The sequence below is a fragment of the Macaca thibetana genome, chromosome 12 (genome assembly GCF_024542745.1).
Source record: "Macaca thibetana thibetana isolate TM-01 chromosome 12, ASM2454274v1, whole genome shotgun sequence".
NCBI classification, from domain to species: Eukaryota; Metazoa; Chordata; class Mammalia; order Primates; family Cercopithecidae; genus Macaca; species Macaca thibetana.
Window position 1 is genome coordinate 121,542,165 of NC_065589.1, and position 18,952 is coordinate 121,561,116.

At 39.0% G+C, this 18,952-nt stretch overlaps 1 protein-coding gene across 1 annotated transcript in view; it reads left to right on the forward strand.

Moving 5' to 3' along the window:
* The first annotated feature begins 6,297 nt into the window (after positions 1-6,297).
* CNTNAP5 (contactin associated protein family member 5) overlaps positions 6,298-18,952 on the forward strand; it is an 862,050-nt gene continuing 849,395 nt past the window's right edge. The window contains exon 1 of the mRNA XM_050752523.1: positions 6,298-6,869. Coding sequence (XP_050608480.1) covers positions 6,788-6,869 — 82 coding nt within the window. The 5' untranslated portion in view covers positions 6,298-6,787. The remainder of the gene's footprint in view (positions 6,870-18,952) is intronic.

The following is an 18,952-nucleotide window of genomic DNA, read 5'->3' on the forward strand; positions in this document are numbered from 1 at the left end:
ATCTGGTATCAGAAAACACAGGTTCAGATCCTTGCACTTCTAAATAATAGCTTTGTGTTTTGGACAACGTTACTTAAATTTCAGGAGTTTAAAAAATATCTTTATATGCCAAATGTAGCTAATGATACTGCCTTCAGAATTTTGCCATGAATTCTAAAAGAGAAAACAAAGTCAAATGCCTACTGCAGGTTGATATTTAATGAACACTGTTTTATTTTCTTCTAGAGGACTTAACAAGCAGTAGCTTAAAGAGTAAAGATATTTATGGTTCTTGAGTAGAAATAATTTAATGTTGTGATAAAGATTCAGGAAATGTCCATCTTTGTTTTTTCTCATCTTGTAGTCTTGGCCAACTGTTTAGGGTCCTAAATTGGCTATTGTTATTACAAATCTCATCCCCTCACAAGATATTGTCCATGCTGTGGGGAAAACTACAATAGCAATGGCCTTTTTATTCCCACTCTTCTCTCTTTTCCTAAGAAGATCTCTTTTTCCTCTTGAGTCTTTTTGGTCGGAACTGAGTCACACGGCGAGCATCAGATAATCACTCTCAAAGGGGTATGCAATTGCTACGGTAGGCTTACTACAATTGTGATTTCTTTACCAGCCTGTTTCGGAATCAAGGAAAAAGTTGGAATTGACTGTTGACCAGGACCTCAATGTCTGCCACTTGGATGGACTTGAAAAATATAGGATTAAATTGTTCCTCTCCTATAAGCACTCATTGTGTTTGTTGTGCATGTCAACTTCCCAGCTAGAAACTGTGGAAAGTATAAAAAACTTCAGATAGGACCAGGTCATTGATGACATCTATTTAGCCAAAAAAAAAAAAAAAAAAAGAAAAAAATTAGACAAGGCTAGGCACATTAGTGTTGCTCAATAAGTTAATGTTGAGTTAATTAAATTACTGTGATTATTTTGAGTAATAAATCATGCAGGTTTCCACTAGAATGAGTAATATTTATAGATGTTTGCACTTATTTTTACTTGAACTGGCAAATAAAATGTATTAGAAATCCTGTGATTATGGACTGAATAAATTGCCTTCTTCAGGCTAGGACATAGCATTTACAACTTGTGTCCGTATAACAAAAGTATTTTTAAATATATGATTCCTTTGAATGTGCACAAATACCAAAGCCAGGGATTATCATAATTCACAATTCACAGGTATGGAAATGGAATCTCAAAGAAACCAAGTTATATACTCCAGGCCTCGTAATAGTAAGCTTCAAAGGCAAGGCTAATACTTAAAATTTCCTATTTTAAGCTCAGAATTATTTTCATTTAATTATCTCAAACAAGTTTCTCCTGAAATGCTATATATATCAAAATGACTTCTTTGTGATTATAGGCAGCAGTTCTTTTAGAGAGAGGCAGAAATAAATGAAAAAGAAACATGATTTTTGACATATGTTTCTGGATGTGGCATGGCTAGATTTGTACCAATGCAATTACATAGATACTTTAGAGGGTAAATTCCCTCTGAGAAATAAATCTAAATGTTGGAGAAACATGTGACTAGGAAAATAAACTATCAGGATATTAATCCTAAACTGCATTTTCAGTGATTTTTTTTTATATAGTTGACATCTTGGTTTTAAGGTAAATAAGGATAAATGTCCTTAAAGGAGCCTCTGCATTCTGGTGCAAAGAGTGGATTGGGGGATCGCTATAACCCCTGAAAGAACTGACAAAGACTTTTTATAGCTAACATTATCAGACATCAACTGTTCCTTGAAAACCTACTATGTGTACTGAAAACTCAAAGTTAAATATTCTTCAGGAAACTACTCTTGAGAAATTACTGAGTTAGGGAAAGAGAGAATTGTTAGTGGAGTCTGGACTTGAACATTTTCCAGTGGAACAAAAAGCCCAGGCAAAGAGGAAAGAGCAGTATATGCAACAGCACAGCATCTTCCCAGCTGAGAAGCATGCACACCCGGCAAAGGCCTCTAACAGAGAAGGCCCTCGTACTGGCAGGAGGCAGATGACAGAAGATAACTATTCTTGATGTCAAGGATAAGTATTGTGACAAGATAGGGCTTAAGTGAGAACTAGAAGAGACGGGGAGAGAAGTAGTGGGGAGAAGCTGAAGTAGATTTTTCTCCATATGTGGCTAAAGTTAATGGGTCTTAATCTGAACACTCTTCTGCAAAAGTAGAATTCTGTCTTCATGATTCTAAGACTTGACTTTCCTGTTATGCAAATATACTTGACTTGACCTCATCTGAATAGCAACATTTAAGGCCCAGAGTGACTCAAATCCCCCTACTTCCAAGGAGACAAAGAACCGATTCATTATGCCAAGGGCAACTTAGCTTTCCCAGAGGAAGCAATCTTTGTCAACTTACTCACATAGCATTTGTAATCTCAGAGATTTGACACATAGTCACATGCTAATTTGTATTGTGAACTTTTTAATGTGTTTACATCTTAGTTTTCTAAATAATACCTAACTCTGTGGAAGCAGATAGTTTTTTTTCTATTTCCCACACTCTGTATCATATTACTGGCAACATACTATTAAGGAGGAACCAAAAATAAAGAAAAAAATATGAAACAAGAAAGAATGAAAAGAAAAATAATTAGCTTTCTGCCACATCAATATTTTGAAAAACTCTATTTTGAAGATTTGGGTGGCAACAGATGTTAGCCTTTAGTCCTTACCACAAACCATAACATGAGAAGTCAAAATAATCCAAAAGAACTGATATTAAAAATAGAGTAGCCTACTGTGATTATATGTGGATTTTTCTTCAACACATTCAAGGTGTCCATATGTCATAGTGACTTTTACCAGTAAGCTTTCTAAAGAGAAAAGAAATAGAATGGGGGAGGGAGGAGACCTTCATTTTTTGTGCCCCTATGGGTTGGAGCCATTAATTCCGTGTGACATTTATCATGTCAATATCAGTCTCTTCTTAGTATCCCATCAATAAAATGGAGATGACCAAACATGCCTTCTGTATGCCTCACGAGAGAATTACAAAATCAGCGAGATGAACCACTTGTTGAATATTCCAATGCAAAGATTCCATTTGATGAATGATTCTTTCCCTTCTGTCTCCTAAGGAAAAATAAGTGGAAGCGCTCGAGGGAAAATCAATGAAAAGAAACAATGAAATGCCATCCTATCCGTTTCATTTCTTTTTTTAAGGATTTCAAATAGAAGTTTGTCTTGAGGAGATGGTCAGATTTATCATCTTGAAAATACAGACATTTTGGGGTTTCAAAATTATCCATTTTTCCCCCATGTTCTGTTCGTGTTCAACCTGCTCCATCCATGCAGAACTTTTAAGCCTCTTCAAAGCAGAGTGCTCTGCAAAGATGAGTTAGTTTTCTATATGGAGAAACATGGGGGAGAAAAGGGAGTTTACTCAGCTTCTGCTTCACCATTTGGACAGTGGATTTATCAGACTAAAAGCTTTACAAAAGAATTTCAATAGGTAAATATCAATCTGGCTGAAAACAGTTTTTATGGTGATTAATATTCTATTGCCAATAAATACTTGCTGGCAGAATGCCCCCAGAAGACGGCATTGTTTACACTATTGTCTCAGCGGAACAGCTGTTTACCCCTCACTACATTCAGAGCTGCAGTATTCTTACTAAAATGTTAACAAATATTAGACAAATGTCTGACATTTAAGGCTCAACTTGCTCTGAGAACAGGTGTGTTTGAGGGAGAGAAACAAAAAGCTACAACTGTAAATAGGAGTTTAAATTAGGTGAAATTTATACACTGTACACTGGGTCTGCACATAGACATATGAATGCAGAGTTCCAATATTTACTAATAACTTGAATACCATTCACAGTTTGAGGGCTTCATGGCAAAAAATTTCCTAATTGCCTGTTCATATCTATCCTAAGCACATTTTACTGGCACAGATAATTAATTTTAAGCCATCCTGCCAGAAGACAAAGCCAACATATTCTATAATTTTTGAAATGTTATATTAAACTAAACATTTTGGGGGGTGTGAGGTGTAGAAGGTGGAATTATATAGTGGAACATTAAACTCAGTGACAAAAGACGTGTTGTCTGACTATCATATTCCTATTCATAAAGAGAGGGGTCTTGAAGAGTTGTTAGGGATGTGGAACTAGGGGGAGGAGACTTATGAATTGGTACCATCATTTTAAGAATAACAGAAAATACCTGGTAAAGCTGAAGACAAGCATTTCCTATGGTCCAGAAATTCTACTCTTCAGTATATGAGCAAGAATAGCTAAAAGACAGGTACAAGATTGTACTTTTTAAAGGGAAATATCAACAACCCTGGAAACAATCTATAGATCCATACATCAAAGAATTAATGAATATATTTTGGCATATTTATGAAATGAAATACAATACAGTAGTTATAATAAAATAACTAGGACTTTATGTAGCTGGATACATACATTTCAAAATTATAGTACTAAGTAAATTGCAAGGTGCAAAATGAAAGAACATGACACCACTTATGTATTGGTTAAAGACAAAGCACTCTACATATTGTTCAGGGAGATAAATATGTATGGTAAAAGTTTAAAAACATTATGTATAGGAATGATATACACCAGATAAGTAAAGTGTTTACTTCTAGGTATGATGGCAGATGAATGGGATCAGAGAAAATGCAAAAGGAGCTTCAGTTATATCTGTACTATTCTACTTTTAAAAATGCCTAAGTGTTTACATACAATTAGAACATACCAAGCTGTAATGGCTCAGTATGTTTCTCTAGACTTCTTAGTATGATTAATAGCCAGATAAATGTTTTTCACCATGGGATCCTCAAAGGCTAGGGGTTGGGTGGCAGCTCCTCAGTACCCTTGGTAGAAGGAAAAAAGAAGCCCATGCAGATAGATTTTGAACCTCAGCCCTCTCCTCTCTTCAGACCCCTTCCCAGCTGCCAAGAGGACAGCTCCTTAGGTCACCTCAGCCTCGATATGTTGACATTCACCATCTTCTGGGTGTGGTCCTCCACTGCACCCTACCATGCACTCTAACTAAAACTCCAGCTGGGAAAGTCTTTCAGTTTGCCCAGGAATCTAGCAACTTACATAATCATCTTTAGTTAGAAGCTTAGAGAGAAGAGGATCATTTATGTGTAAGTGATAGGACCCTCAAAATTCTTTCTTCTCTAATAAAATGATGAGGTCACTAATCCAGTTGTCATTCAACTATCTCTTAATATTTCAGTGATGTGAGTCTAGCTGTAACCAAAAAACACAAGGTTAACCTCAGGATTCATGCAGAAGCTGCTTGAAACCTAGTTCCATCTATAGTTGTGCAGCCAGGATTGTCAGGAGTCTACAATGACAAATAAGATTGTATAATTGCTTCTGTTGAAGGTAAGAGGAGGATGAGGAGAGAGGGAGACATCAGATTCCTCTGAAGTGGGTAGAGTTCATCAACCCTAACTTCATTGTAAGCTTCAAATAGGAGAAATCATTATGGTCCCTCATTTTGTTAAGATTTGACAGCTCTCTGACAGCTTCCAATAAAAACAAACTAAGTTGATTTATGATAAAGCAGGAGAGTTTCCAGATGTATACTAGAAGTTAAAAACAGAAACAAAATTTGTAAGAGGGGGTGTCTAGAAAGAAACCCAAATCACTCTTTCCCTTTTTCAAAATTCAAATCCCTACAGCAGAGTCCTCATACTTTGAATTCTATGAGCCAACCCGGGCTTCCACCCTGACTCTCATCACTACCACACCCATGTGTGTCTCCTCTCTCCGTCTCCCTGAGATGTCAGTGAACCACTGACTTGGAATCCAGAGCCCCGAGCACCTTGCAGTACCTGCCCGAAGCAACGCGCCAACAGCGGGCGGGAGACGCAGACGCCAAGACCGGCGAGAGGATGAGCGGTGGGAGTAGCTGCGGGGTCTGCAAGCAGGGGAGCGCGCACAACGTTAAACCGCGAAACCAGAAATCCCGATCCTGTCGAGACCCATCAGCTTTTCCCATTAGGGAACGAACGCAGGGGAAATTAAATGCGTAATTCAAGCTCTGTTTTCCCCTCCCCTCCAAACGTGGGGTGGAGGAACGCATCTCGTTAGCTCATTACAAAGCTTTCCGTGGGAAATTCCCTCTTCCTAATGCGCTTGTCTTCCAGCTCCTATTAGCATCCTTCAGCAGCGGTCTTTGAAAATCTCCTTTAAATTTCAATACCTCTACTCGTTTCCCAAATGGGGGGAAGGGAAGAGGAAGCCGGTGGAGGGTAGAGAGAGAGAGAATCTCCTTTGCCTTTCACTCCCAGGTAGCCAAAGCGCACCGCACCGGCTAGGCTGCCTGGAGGAAAAGCGCCGGAGCGGGGCAAAGACCCGCCCAGGCTGCTCTTATAGGCGAGCGCGGGGCGGGCCTGGCTGTGGGCGGCGCCGCGCGGCCCCGCTCGCCTATAAGGAGCTGTCCGCCACCCCGGTGCTGATTCCAGCTCTCGCGCCCGAAGAGGTGGATTTGGCTGTCCACCGAGCTCCGGCGCTTGTCGTTCTAATTGGGTTTGGATTTGCACCGTTAAGGAGGGAGGAAGAGAAGGAAGAGGCGGGCGAGGAAGGCGAGTCCAGCTAGCGGCTGTTGCGGGGACCGTAGCCCCAGCTGCACCTCCGGAGACTCCCCCGCCACGGTTTCGGTGGAGCGTCTGGGCACGGGATGGTGTGAAAGAGCAAGTGCCTCTCCAAGGGGGGGTGGGAGGGGGTCAGGCCGTGCAGAGAAGAGAGCGAGCGAGAAGAAGCCGCGGCTGGCGACTGCGAATTTGGGATTCCATTGGGAGGGACCGCTCACTCGGGGGAAATGGATTCTGTACCACAGCTGACCAGCGTTTTGACTTTGCTGTTCTCCGGCTTGTGGCATTTAGGATTAACAGCGACAAATTGTGAGTACGAGGAGCTGGGGGCGGGTAGGTGAGGTGGAAAACGATCGCATTCAGAAAGACAATCAACTGTCTAAGCGTACTCGATTGTGTCTGCTTTGGGCAAAGGAAACGGAAAAAAAAAAAAAAAGCTAATCAGTGTGGTTCCATCACTCCAACCATCCCAAAAGTTAGCAGAGCTCAAATGAGCCAGCCCTGCTGGATTTCCTGCCTTCTTCCGTTATCGCAAAGTTTAGGGGATGAGGAAGGGTTTCTCTTCCCTTAATCTCCTGCTAGCTCCGTGTTCCATGCCTGCATGATCTCAGCCAGGGCTTTTTCCGGAGAAGGGCCCCCGGTTCAGACAGAATGCACTGGGAGCTGAGCTTCCTGGGATGGAGAAGCTCCCAGCCACCGTGCTCGGTGACAGTGCCTCATCTCTGAATGCAGTGCCTCAGATTTGCAGTATACCGAGCACCCCACGATACGTGGCTCTGCGTTCTGCCCTAGGTAGAAGGCTCTAGTTGGGGTATCCTGCAACCAATGGGCACCGGTTTAACAGGATTGGGAGTTTTGGCCTAAGAGTCATGGACCACTGTAGTCAACCACAAGATCAATGGCTGCCCCTATTAGAGGAGGAAGAGCTTTGATGCACACCCCACCCCAAAAATCTTTGTGCTTATGAACATTAATGAGTATACACTAAGTGTACACTCTGTCGTCCAAGATCTAACCTCGGCAAGTGCAGGACATTTAATTTAATAGGCAGGAAGGCTGGACTCCCGGGGATCCACCAACTGCACTATATATTTAAAGAATCCAGTCCGTCAAACTTGAATAAATCTCTGGAGCTGTGAGAGGTTCAGGCTCAATTTCTCAGCTGCCTCTCTAGGCTGAGGAGAGGAAGTTTTTCCAGCTCTGGGACCTCCTAAATGAGAAAGAATGCAATTAAGCCATCTGTGTTGTTTCCAAAGATGGTTTATCAAGGTGCCTCAAGTTTCTGGGCTTGCTCCCATATCCCTTATTCCTGTCATGAAGCTCAAAAATATTACCCATATTGGAAGAGTTTTATTTTTTATTTTTTGTAATTTGCACTATCATGGTTAGAGAACAGTAGGAAGATTACTTACCACATAGGGGCCGTTCTACCTCACTCTCCACCCACTTAGGTCCTAGAGGACCCTGTGCATTTATCCCCAGAGTTATGTCTCAAGGGAAGATAATTGAACAAATGTAGTATACAGAAAAATGTTCAAAACTGAGCCAGTGTTTCTATCTGTGGTCAGAAGTTTTGGAGGGACAGCATCTACAGTTAGTCGTAATGCCTTATACCGATTGTATTAAAGTTTGTATTCTACAGGAAGGCTAAAGGGATCATCCTCTCTAAAGGAGGATCCAAAGGGCCCTGGTTTATAAATTATTTCAGAGAATATGTAGGAGCAGTTGGAATCTGACTTTTTTCGTTTACTTCTTCATCTCCTTGTCTTCCACCTCCTTCTTTTTCTTCTTCTTCTATGAAATTGTTCCCGTGTTGCTTTAGAAAAAGATCTAAGTGGTTAGTAAGAGGAAGTAAGGCACAGTGCTGGGCTAGTTTCTCCACCTTCTAGAACACTAGAGGTCAGTATTGTCCTAATGATACAAAGGCGTGGCAGCAAGCTAGCTGTGTTTTCCCTTCAGCACATTTACCTATCTGAGGAGAGTGAATACTTTGAAAAGCCACAAAGATGGGGGTGAGAGATAAGGGTAAAATACACTCCATAGGCATATGGCTTTGGACTTCCTAATGCAACAGCTTTGCTTAAGAGCCAGTAAAACAAATATTGTAGAATAGCATTTATTTTGTAAATTAATTGAATTGTGGTTAATGTGTTTTAATAATGCTCATAAAACCTAAATGACATGGATTTAAGACTCATGCTTATCATTACCGATGTAGTAATAAAGCTAATTCTGAACATTTAAAATGAAACTTTGTGATAATGAGCTTTAGTATTTTATCAGTGACAGTTTAATTTCCCCATTTCCAATCAACATTTCAATTGAATGCTCGCTGCTTGCTAAATATTTTAGGGTCAATGTTCTTAAGGAATAATCATTAATGATCATTATGCTGTACAAAATCTATTAATTGAGTGAATAATAGAACAGCGGAAAAAGATTAGCTCTGAACTTGGTATATTTTGGTGTCTTCATAACCTATGATGCAGAAGCTCTAAGAAAAATGCATTAAAATTCCACAATTCATTTAGATTTCTACTGACCACACACTTTATTCATTAAATATAAGACTTGGGTTTATTTTTATCTATAATCAATTAATATTTGTATACATATATTGAACATTAGCAATTTCTTTTCAAATAGTCACTTTATAAAAGTTTATTTGGAAAATTTTTTTACAAGATCATTCTTCCTATATTTTGAAGTAATACTTCATGACATTTGTGACAATAGCCTTGAAAATGGATTATTAACCCAATATTTTCCATGGTATATAGTTACACTTGTGGACTTTCTTCAGGTATACATAACTTCTAATTGTTTTTATTATTCTTATAATAATATGTTGTTGGTGGTTGTCATTGTGGTGTGGTGTGTTTGTGTGTGTGTGTGTGTGTGTGTGCACGTGCACTTACATTTCTCATAATCTGACCAAAATTTGGGCTTTTAACTTCAAAGGAAAGATGAATGCTTGCCCAGTTATAGATTTTGTAAGTTTCTAATTAAACAAAATTAAAATAAAGTCAGGTTAGAAGGGCCAGCTTCAGTACAGGTATTATGAATCTTTGCAGAGAACATAATTACCTACCAGTAATAAAAACTGCAGAAATTCCCTCATTTCAGATTTTCAGGATATTAAATAGCTACAATTCTTCCTTTGGGTTTACCCTGAGGGAATTAGTTAACTTTGAATGTAGATATAGTAGGCCAATGTTTAACAAAAAGTCATTTTACATATAATATTAACTCCTTTGACACAAGAAGAAGTGATATGACTTGATAGTTGGTTACAGTGAAACTGGGAGTTAGAAGAGCTGAGGAGTTCTAGCCCTAGTTATGCCACAGCTAAGGGTTCAAATACCTGTTATGTTATTCAACCTTTTAGTGCTCACAGGCTTGAGTATAAAACAGCAATTTAGGTATGCATCTGCTCCAAAACAGAAGAGCAGGTACATATATTACTGAGAAAATTCTTTAAATATTAAGTATGTTAAAAGACAATTACAGTGATAGAGTGTGCATTCAGAAGATAGCAGGAATGCATGGAACACATATGGTGTCGTTACTTACTATTTTTAACAATAAGTATAGGTTGTGAGATTATAAAGAGCTTTAATTTTGAGCCATACATCACTTTGAATGATTTCCAAGCACAGTATCTTAAGTTTGTTGCTACATATTAGGGTCACACAAATACAGCCTTGAGAGAGGGATCAAAAACTCTTCATTCTAGCTCATTCATCACATGTGGAATTTCATCTATGATATATGAGAACGTCAATCAGATTCATAAGGCTCTTCAAATAAGGAGATGCACTTTGAGTTATCTGAAGCTTATGCACAAACTCAATCAATAGGTAATATTCAAAATAAACAAACAATCTGTCTAGTTTTTTCAGCAGCAACTTTTTGTGGCATTTACAGTCGGCACAAGTAAAGGAAGAACTATAATGCTCTTTTGGAAGAGTCTTAAAGATTTTCCTTTTGTTGAATTGGCTTATCTTTGACAATACATATGAGCACTTTTTCCTTTCTCTTCCGATAGTGCCCCATCTCACAACTAAATTTATATTTCCACAATTGGGAAATGTATACCAAACCCTAGCCTAGCAATTTCCACATGAGTTCAAAATTATGAGAAAATTAGTTTTATTCCGAAAACCTTACTCTCTCCTTGATTTATTTTTGTTCTAATGAGTGACTATGCTCTTCATTGCAGTTTTCTTTCTTTTTCCTTTGTTCCTCTGCCCAATTTCATTGCTTTCATTACTGGATCCCAGTTTCCCTTTACTGAATCACTTTACTTCTTAATGCCCATTTGTTAAAAAAACAAAGTAATGTGATATCGTTTGAAATGCCCCTAAAACCTTCATTTGGTGATTCAGAGTCTTTGAGTTGATAAGCCAGAGCTTCACTCAAATATTGCCTGTGTATACAATGATAATTTTCTCCCTTATAATGAGAAGGTGGAGAAAAGATCTAGTTACCTACAATACCAGAGGGCAATTGCAATTCACTCAATAGGACTTTATTGAAAGGTTGCAGTGTACACATTTGGAGCCAATAATGACATTTTTAATTCATAAGGGAAGCTTTCTTCATTCATCAAAACTCTGCCACTTTGTGGATGGTGACCTTGTAAAGGTTACATAGTTACCCCGATGATCTTGCTGTATGAAATGAAGAAAATGGATTAGATCATTATTATTAACATCCTATTTACTTTTAACGAACTTTGTCTTTAAATGCTAAGGTTGCCTACTGGTCATTTCATCTGGATATTTCTGGGATGATTATATTCTAACATTGTAAAACAATTATAATTAGAATAACAACATAGTAGGGTTTTAATTCCTACCAACTTCTATACACTTATCTCTTACCTCATATTGTGTCCACATAAATTATCAAAGCAGCACAGCTAGGTATACTTACAGATCCAGTTTACAGATTAGTATATTCAAGGTTAGCAGAAGTTAATGATTTCCTCAAGATCACAAATCTAAGCAATAAAAAGTCAATATCTGGACCTATATTTATCTATTTTCAAACACCAAACTCTTTGCAAGATATGAAACTCATTCCAAAACATTCACTTTGACATTGTGTATATACATATCTGTGGAAACTTGACATGAGTTCTTTATGGTTAATTTCTGTAGCTCTACCCATGGCAAAGGGCATGAGAGTAGCAGTTCACACCATGGCCAACTCCTGAGTCACATCTAAAAGAAAAAAGAAATGGAGATCTAGATTTGATGCAAAATGCTAAACAGCACAATGACCAAAGATAAGAGCCTCATCTGGATGAGCACTTGGTGCTTTATGTTTTCATGAGCTTTGATTTAAAAACTTGATAGGGAAAGGACACAGCCTTGATGAGGACTTGTGAATCCCTTTTGTACACATACACACACACACACAGTACCATAAAAGGCACAAGTTGACATTACGGCTTGTAAGTCTACAGATGTCAGACCAACAAGTATTAATTAAATAATAGTTATGAATTCCTTGTCCTAGCACAGGCCTGGCCCTGATCTGACTAAACCTCATCTTCACCATTCCTCCAACACAAATTTATGAAACTCCTTCACATTCCACAAACAAGCTCTGTTGTCTCAAATCTTGCATTTATTTTCATAGACTGCCTGCTTGGTCTAGAAATACCCTTTTTCATTTGTTATCTTATCTCACTCTCTCCCTACTACACACACACACACACACACACACACACACACACACACACAGAGAAATATTTTTCTCAGGCCTATCAAGTGCCCCTATATATTACATTTCCATAGCACTAACAATTCTTGTCTACTCAACTAGGATGCAAAGTTCTCTGATGGTCATATTTTATTTGAAAGTCTATATTCAATTTCTAAAACATTGAGCAAGTGAAAGGATGAGAGAATAAATGATTGGCTTCCTGCTAAGAATGCTTATTTCTAAACTGAAATTCTCTCTTGGCTCTATCGCTAGAGTATTACTTTTAAAATTTGTTTTATGTCTATTTTTGAAACAAGTATAACTCACTACTGTTTTGGAAAAGCCAAGAAGCAGTTAGCTGTTAAATGAAAGAACAGAAGTTTGGATCACCTGATTGGATGCGGGAGCTGAAAAACGAGCCCCTGCACCTATGGAAGCTTTCGTATTTCCATGACTTCATTGCTATGATGGTCTCATTTATGTATCACATGGCCATTTGTTCCTAACAGAGGAAGCCTCTCCATCCACTGACATCAGTATCAAGTTGCAGCCAATTTTATTAACTTGCTTTATGGAATTTTAATGAGCTTTGCTTATAGAATCTAAAAAAATACATAATCACATTTCTATAAAAACTTTTATAGCCCAAGGATCAGTATAAAATGGAAAAGTTTGGATTATATTCAATGGGGCTTTATTAATAAATTATTGAAAAGATCTCTTTTTTTTAATTGCAAACCTACATCATACCCTGATAACATGATTCCATGAATCCCATGTCATCTTTTTAAGCTGTGGTCAAAAGCAGATTTAAATGTTAATAGTTTTGTGTGTGTGTTATGCATTTGAAAAAAATATTTTAGAACTACAGGTTCTCTTTCCTAAACTCAAGTTTGTCTATGAATCTGGAAAAATAATAGTGAATAAGAAAATGTAGTCCATAACCTCAAGCAGCTTTGAACACTTGCTTGTTAGAAAAATAAACCTTCAGTCATGTCAGAGTGATAAATGCTATGATAAAGGTAAACACAGCATGCACTTTAAGGCACAAAATGAGCATCTCATACTGGCTGGGGCATCAAAGTACACTCTTTGAGGAAAAACAAATTCGTCTAAGATTTCAACAGTCAGACTTCGTTAGCAGGAGAAATGGGAGGGGGGCAGTTATTACTTGGTATAGGGATAGAAGAAAAAAACAGAGTTGTAGGTAAGCATGAGAGTCTTTTATTTTTAAGGCTATGGAGATTCATTGAATGTTTTATACATGTAATGATTATAATCAGATTTGTTGCTTTAAAAAATTACTCTGTGAAGGATAGACTGGAATAGACCAAGACTGGTGGTAAGAAAACCAGTTAAGAGATGATTACAATAACTGAAGTGGCAATTAGTAAGACCTTAAGTAAAGAAGGATAGATATATCAGAATCTGCAAAAGTTACACAGCGTTGGAAAAAAAAAATAATGGCCAAGTAAATTTAAGACCTAGGCATATATGAGCTAGTAAACTCACAGAAGGTACAGATTGGTGGTTAAAATGTATTCTATAGCTGTTTCCATTGTTTTTGACAAATGAGAGGGATAGATGCTAGCGAAGGTACTCAGTTCTCTGAAATGAAGTTCTTCTCTGGGAATACCAAACGACCATATTCTCAGTGCAGTATATTTCATATTTGCATGACATTGTATAGCACATGCTGTCTGTATCCATCATCCTGATGCATCTTCTAGTCTGTAAATTATGCTGGATTTTGTCAGCAGAGTGAGAACTAGTCATTAAGGAATGTGTAATTAAACCTCAACATCCCGGTTCTCATTCCCCATCTGACAGAGGGGTAAACCAGGGATCATTACTGCTATCAGGGGCTGCTCAGTGGAAAGAGAAACAAGGGGAAGTTGGGTGTGCTACGCTGATGTGCTATCATTGGTAATTGATTTGCTGGCATAAATTCCATGTCTCTACATTTCTAATTGCTTTTGTGCGTATTCTTGGGGGTTGATTAATGCCATCTGTTCACTGGATCAGCTGAATTGATAGAGTTTTAAAGGAAGACAACAGTAATGTTGAAGATAGAAAGAAAGTGAAGGGAAATGCCAAAACACTGCTCATGATGTATATTATTTTTAACTATTCACCTTTGGAAGCAGAAATATCCTTCTAAAGGCAATCCAAAGCAAATAGCAGTCTAAAGAAATGTGCCAAATAGACAAATGTTATGTAGGTATTAGTCTAGGCCACTATTTAATGAATAGGTGGGTTCAGTTGTATCTTTTTTCCCCTCCCTCCCTTCTTCTTAAACCTTCTTCCTCTCTTTCCCATTCCTTTTCCTCTGTCTTGTGACCATGTGGTTTGTATATTACCATTAACTTTTCCCTGAGATGATGATTCTCTTCTGGATGTAAGATAAAAGGAGTAAGAAATCTTTGAGATTCCAGTGCTGCCTTGCTAAACGACACGGGCGTAGTCACCAAAAGTGAAACTTCCAGGCAAGACCTGTTACTGATGCAGGCCAGACATGGGCCTGGTGCCCACAGGGAACCTGGGAAGGCCCCTTGATTGCAATGCCCCATCCAACTCTGTCCCCAAACAACTCATCTGCCAACTCCATTAATTTCCTGAATCTGTAAATATGGGTGGAGTTGTGTGGGGAAGGGAGCCTTCCAATTCATATAAATAAGCTTTAAGACACAGAGCCCCACTGAGTATACGAAAGCAAATCTATACTGTACTTGACAGAGAAACAGACCTTTTCCAGAAAAAAAAAAAGTGTGTATGGAAGAGATAGTACTGGGTATCTGGAAAAGGGAGGATAATGTTTTGAATCTGGAAGGAGAAAGAACAGGGATGTTCTAGGTATGCAAAACAAGTGTTGCCACTTTCCTATTTTTGCCCAGGCTGAACCCCTCCCTCATATTACATGACCAAAAGTGCAGCAGATGGCCAATGGGGAGATGAAAAAGGACAGTGAGAGGGGCATATGTCACACAGTTTGGGATTGATTTAATTCTCGTTCTGTGAATATGTTCTGTGGATACTAACATGGATCTTGCAAAGTCTGTTAAGTATGAGTGACTCTGATGTAAATGATGAGTTGATGGGTGCAGCACACCAACAGGGCACAAGTATACATATGTAACAAACCTGCACGTTATGCACATGTACCCTACAACTTAAAGTATAATAATAATAAATAAATTTAAAAAAAAAAAGTATGAGTGACTCTGCATAAAATACATATAATGTGGACATCCAATCATTATACTTGTTATAATTATTAATGAAACTCAACATGGATTTTTTCATAATAACTTATGATACAATGTAGGACAAGGACAGCCACATTTCCATTTTCAAGCGAAGTCTGGCCCACTTCCCCTTCATCTGGGTAATGGGATGGGTGGGTCCCTGCTAAGACAAATAGAAATTTGTTCTCATTTTATCCCCCATGTAAACAGTCTATAAGTAGAGTCTACCTCCACCTGACAGAGAAACATCACCATTGTGGATCCCTCACTTGTTTCCTGGGCTGAGTCATAGCATGATCACTGCTTCTAGGCCTTGGCCAGTGAAGCTGCTTGCTGAGGAACTCACAAAAGGAGCCCCATAAGAGTAGGGGAAACAAGCTTCATCTGGAGAAGTAAGGAGCACAGCCCCTCCCAAAAACTGAACAGGCCCGTGGAGAAGATGTCAGCATATGGCAGAAGGATCCTTAAACAGACCTTAAGTAAACCCATGATCTTGGGAAGGAGTGTGTATGACAATGTTCTCAGCTCCCTAAGACCGCCATTTGCAGGAGATTCAGGCAGATGGACCTAGAATTGTAAAGTAGAGAGAGCCACGTTGCCTTCCTGCGTACTACTGAAGTCTGTTTCTGGTAAATAAGGCATAAGTATTCCTATTTTCTTGTTGTTTTGGGGTTAAAAATCAGGTGCTGCATCATAATTCATGAGTTATTAAGACATGTTATCTGTGACTCCTCCCTCCCCTCCCTCCCTCCCTCCCTCCCTCCCTCCCTCCCTCCCTCCCTCCCTCCCTCCCTCCCTTCCTTCCTTCCTTCCTTCCTTCCTTCCTTCCTTCCTTCCTTCCTTCCTTCCTTCCTTCCTTCCTCCCCTCCCTCTTTCCTTCCTTCCTCCCCTCCCTCCTTCCTTCCTTCCTCAGGTATTTTTGAAATGCCTAGTGCTCATCCATTTATCTGTACACTTCTGAAATCTTTTTGTTCATGAGAAAACAGTTGATGAGAAGAAAAATTAAAATTGCCATCCACATAGCTCCAGAGAAAACCACAACAAAAGGTAACTGTGTCATCTCAAAGCAAGGTCATAGCACTGTGATCCACCCTTCCGTCATTCCTTTACTCTTGCTCCATGTACGAAGCATCTCTTATTTTTTAAGTCTTTTCTCCCTGCTCCCTTATCTTTGATATTCTTCCCCAATATTCTGATCTGCCTTCTTTCTAATCCTCCTTTCTTCCTTCTCTTTCCTCTCCTCTCTCTTCCCCATGTTCTACTTTTTCCTTTCTTTCTCTCTTCTTCCTCTCCATCTCTCCCTTCTACCTCCCTTTCCTCACTCTTCCTGTTGCAATTAACTTTTCTAAATGACTTGTTTTTACGTTTTATGGCCTAAGTTAATGCTTTTCAAACTTTTCCACTGAAGTGCTGCTCACCGGAAAATAGAGTGCATGGGAACCCAGGGGATTCTGAGAGCTCAGCTTCAAATGGCCACTGAAGCATGTAATTTCTTGAATTTTATCTTCAACACTCAGGCAAATTTGCATTCAGCTCCATATTATATCCATGTTTATATTATAATAAAATATTTTCCCCAAATACCCAATTAAAATTGATGACCCAAGTTTATTAACTTAACCCATGGCTAAGGCTGCAAAATCCTGGGAGCACAGGCTTCAGTTTTTTGGCTCTTTCTCCCTATTTATGTTTTCCAGTCTTCCTGTATCACAGAGTCCTACTTTGTGGTCTCTCTCCTCATCTCAGAACAACAGGTTGCTGCATTTCCCATGATCAACTGTTAATCTGTGAACTGCCTATTATGATGAATCAATAATGGGGAGTAGGAAGGACTTATTAATTCACAAGAGAAAAGGAAACCCACAGACTGGCATAGTGAACAGAAACAGAGCCTTTTGGATGGGCTCTGGGTAAAAAGAAACCCCAGCCCCACCCCAAGTCTTCAGATACTGCTTGCCCCTGTTACGGTCACCTGGGACTATGCTGCCACATCCGTGAGTTGTACCTTTGAGTGAATGAGCTCTGTCAGTTTACAGTAATGGGGTCAACCAGAGCAGATGCTTTCTGATTGGAGATAGGCTGAAACCACCAGGATATTAAAAGATTAATGCCTCTGATTCTACAACAATCAGGAACCCTGTGACACAATCCAAAGAAATGAAACCAAGCAGATTGGAATGCTGGAACACTGGAGATTAGAGATAAAGTTAAGTAATGTGTTTCTTTCTCAGCAGGGTTTCAAACCTACACTCCGTGCCAAGGTTGGTACTTGGTAAGATCTTACTCTATTTATTATCACAGTCCTATGAGACAGTTGTTCTTTTCCCCATTCTAGGGTGAGGATATACTGGCTTGGATGGTGTGGTAATTTACCCAAGATTAAATAGCTATAGGTGGTCACACTGGGATTTTAACCCACTTTTCTCTGGCTCCAAAACTCATACTTTTAAAAGTTTTATCTGCTGTTTTATTGAACTCAACACAAAGGCTTAGGCTGTTGTTAAACTCCAGCAGATAATTCATCCTATCAGAGACAGTCTTTCCCTATCATCCAGGGTGAGAAAAGCCTCATGTGTCTAGACCCACAGATTCTGCCCCAATGTTCAGGCCATCTTATTCCAGTCTTGCAGAAGGCTCCTTCTCCCTATCTAGAAGTCACTATGGCAACCAGTTCCTATAGGTTAGCCGTTTATAAAAGTTGCTTGTATTGCTCACTAAAGCTTTTCATCAACTTTTGGTGGCCAGGCGTCATGCCTTCACTAATGGCCTTGTGGATTCCATGATCAGTGCCCACTATGAGTGTCTGTTCCTGAGACTCCCCCGTCACTAAGTGCAGTACTTTTGTCACTACATAATATTTCACCCTTGAAGAATACTGCAGCCCTAGAATTTGTTACATGGATTTTATCTCTAAATTCTGCTCTCCCATGTCCACTGTAGCGTTATCTACAATAGTCAAGTCATGAAACTAACCTAAGTGTTCATTAGCAGATTAATGGATAGAAAGTGCATAGTATAAAAACACAACAGAATACTAGTCAACCTTGAAAAAGAAGGAAATTCTGTCATTTGTGACAACGTAGATTAACCTGGAGGACATTATGCCAAGTGAAACAAGCCAGTCACAGAAAGGCAAACACTACACAACTCACTTATGTGTGGAATCTAAAAATCTCAAATTCATAGAAGCAGGAGGTAGGATGGTTGTTGCCAGCGGCTGTAGGTGTAGGGAGGAATGGGAGACGTCGGTCAAAAGGTACAAAGTTTCACTTAGAAAGGTGGAATAAGTTCTAGAGGTCTTTTGTACAGCAAGGTGACTATACTTAAAAATAATGTGTTATACACTTGAGAATTGCTAAGAGAGTAAGATTTAAATATTTTTACCATTTCACACTGTATACATATATCAAAACATTATGTTGTACTCCACAA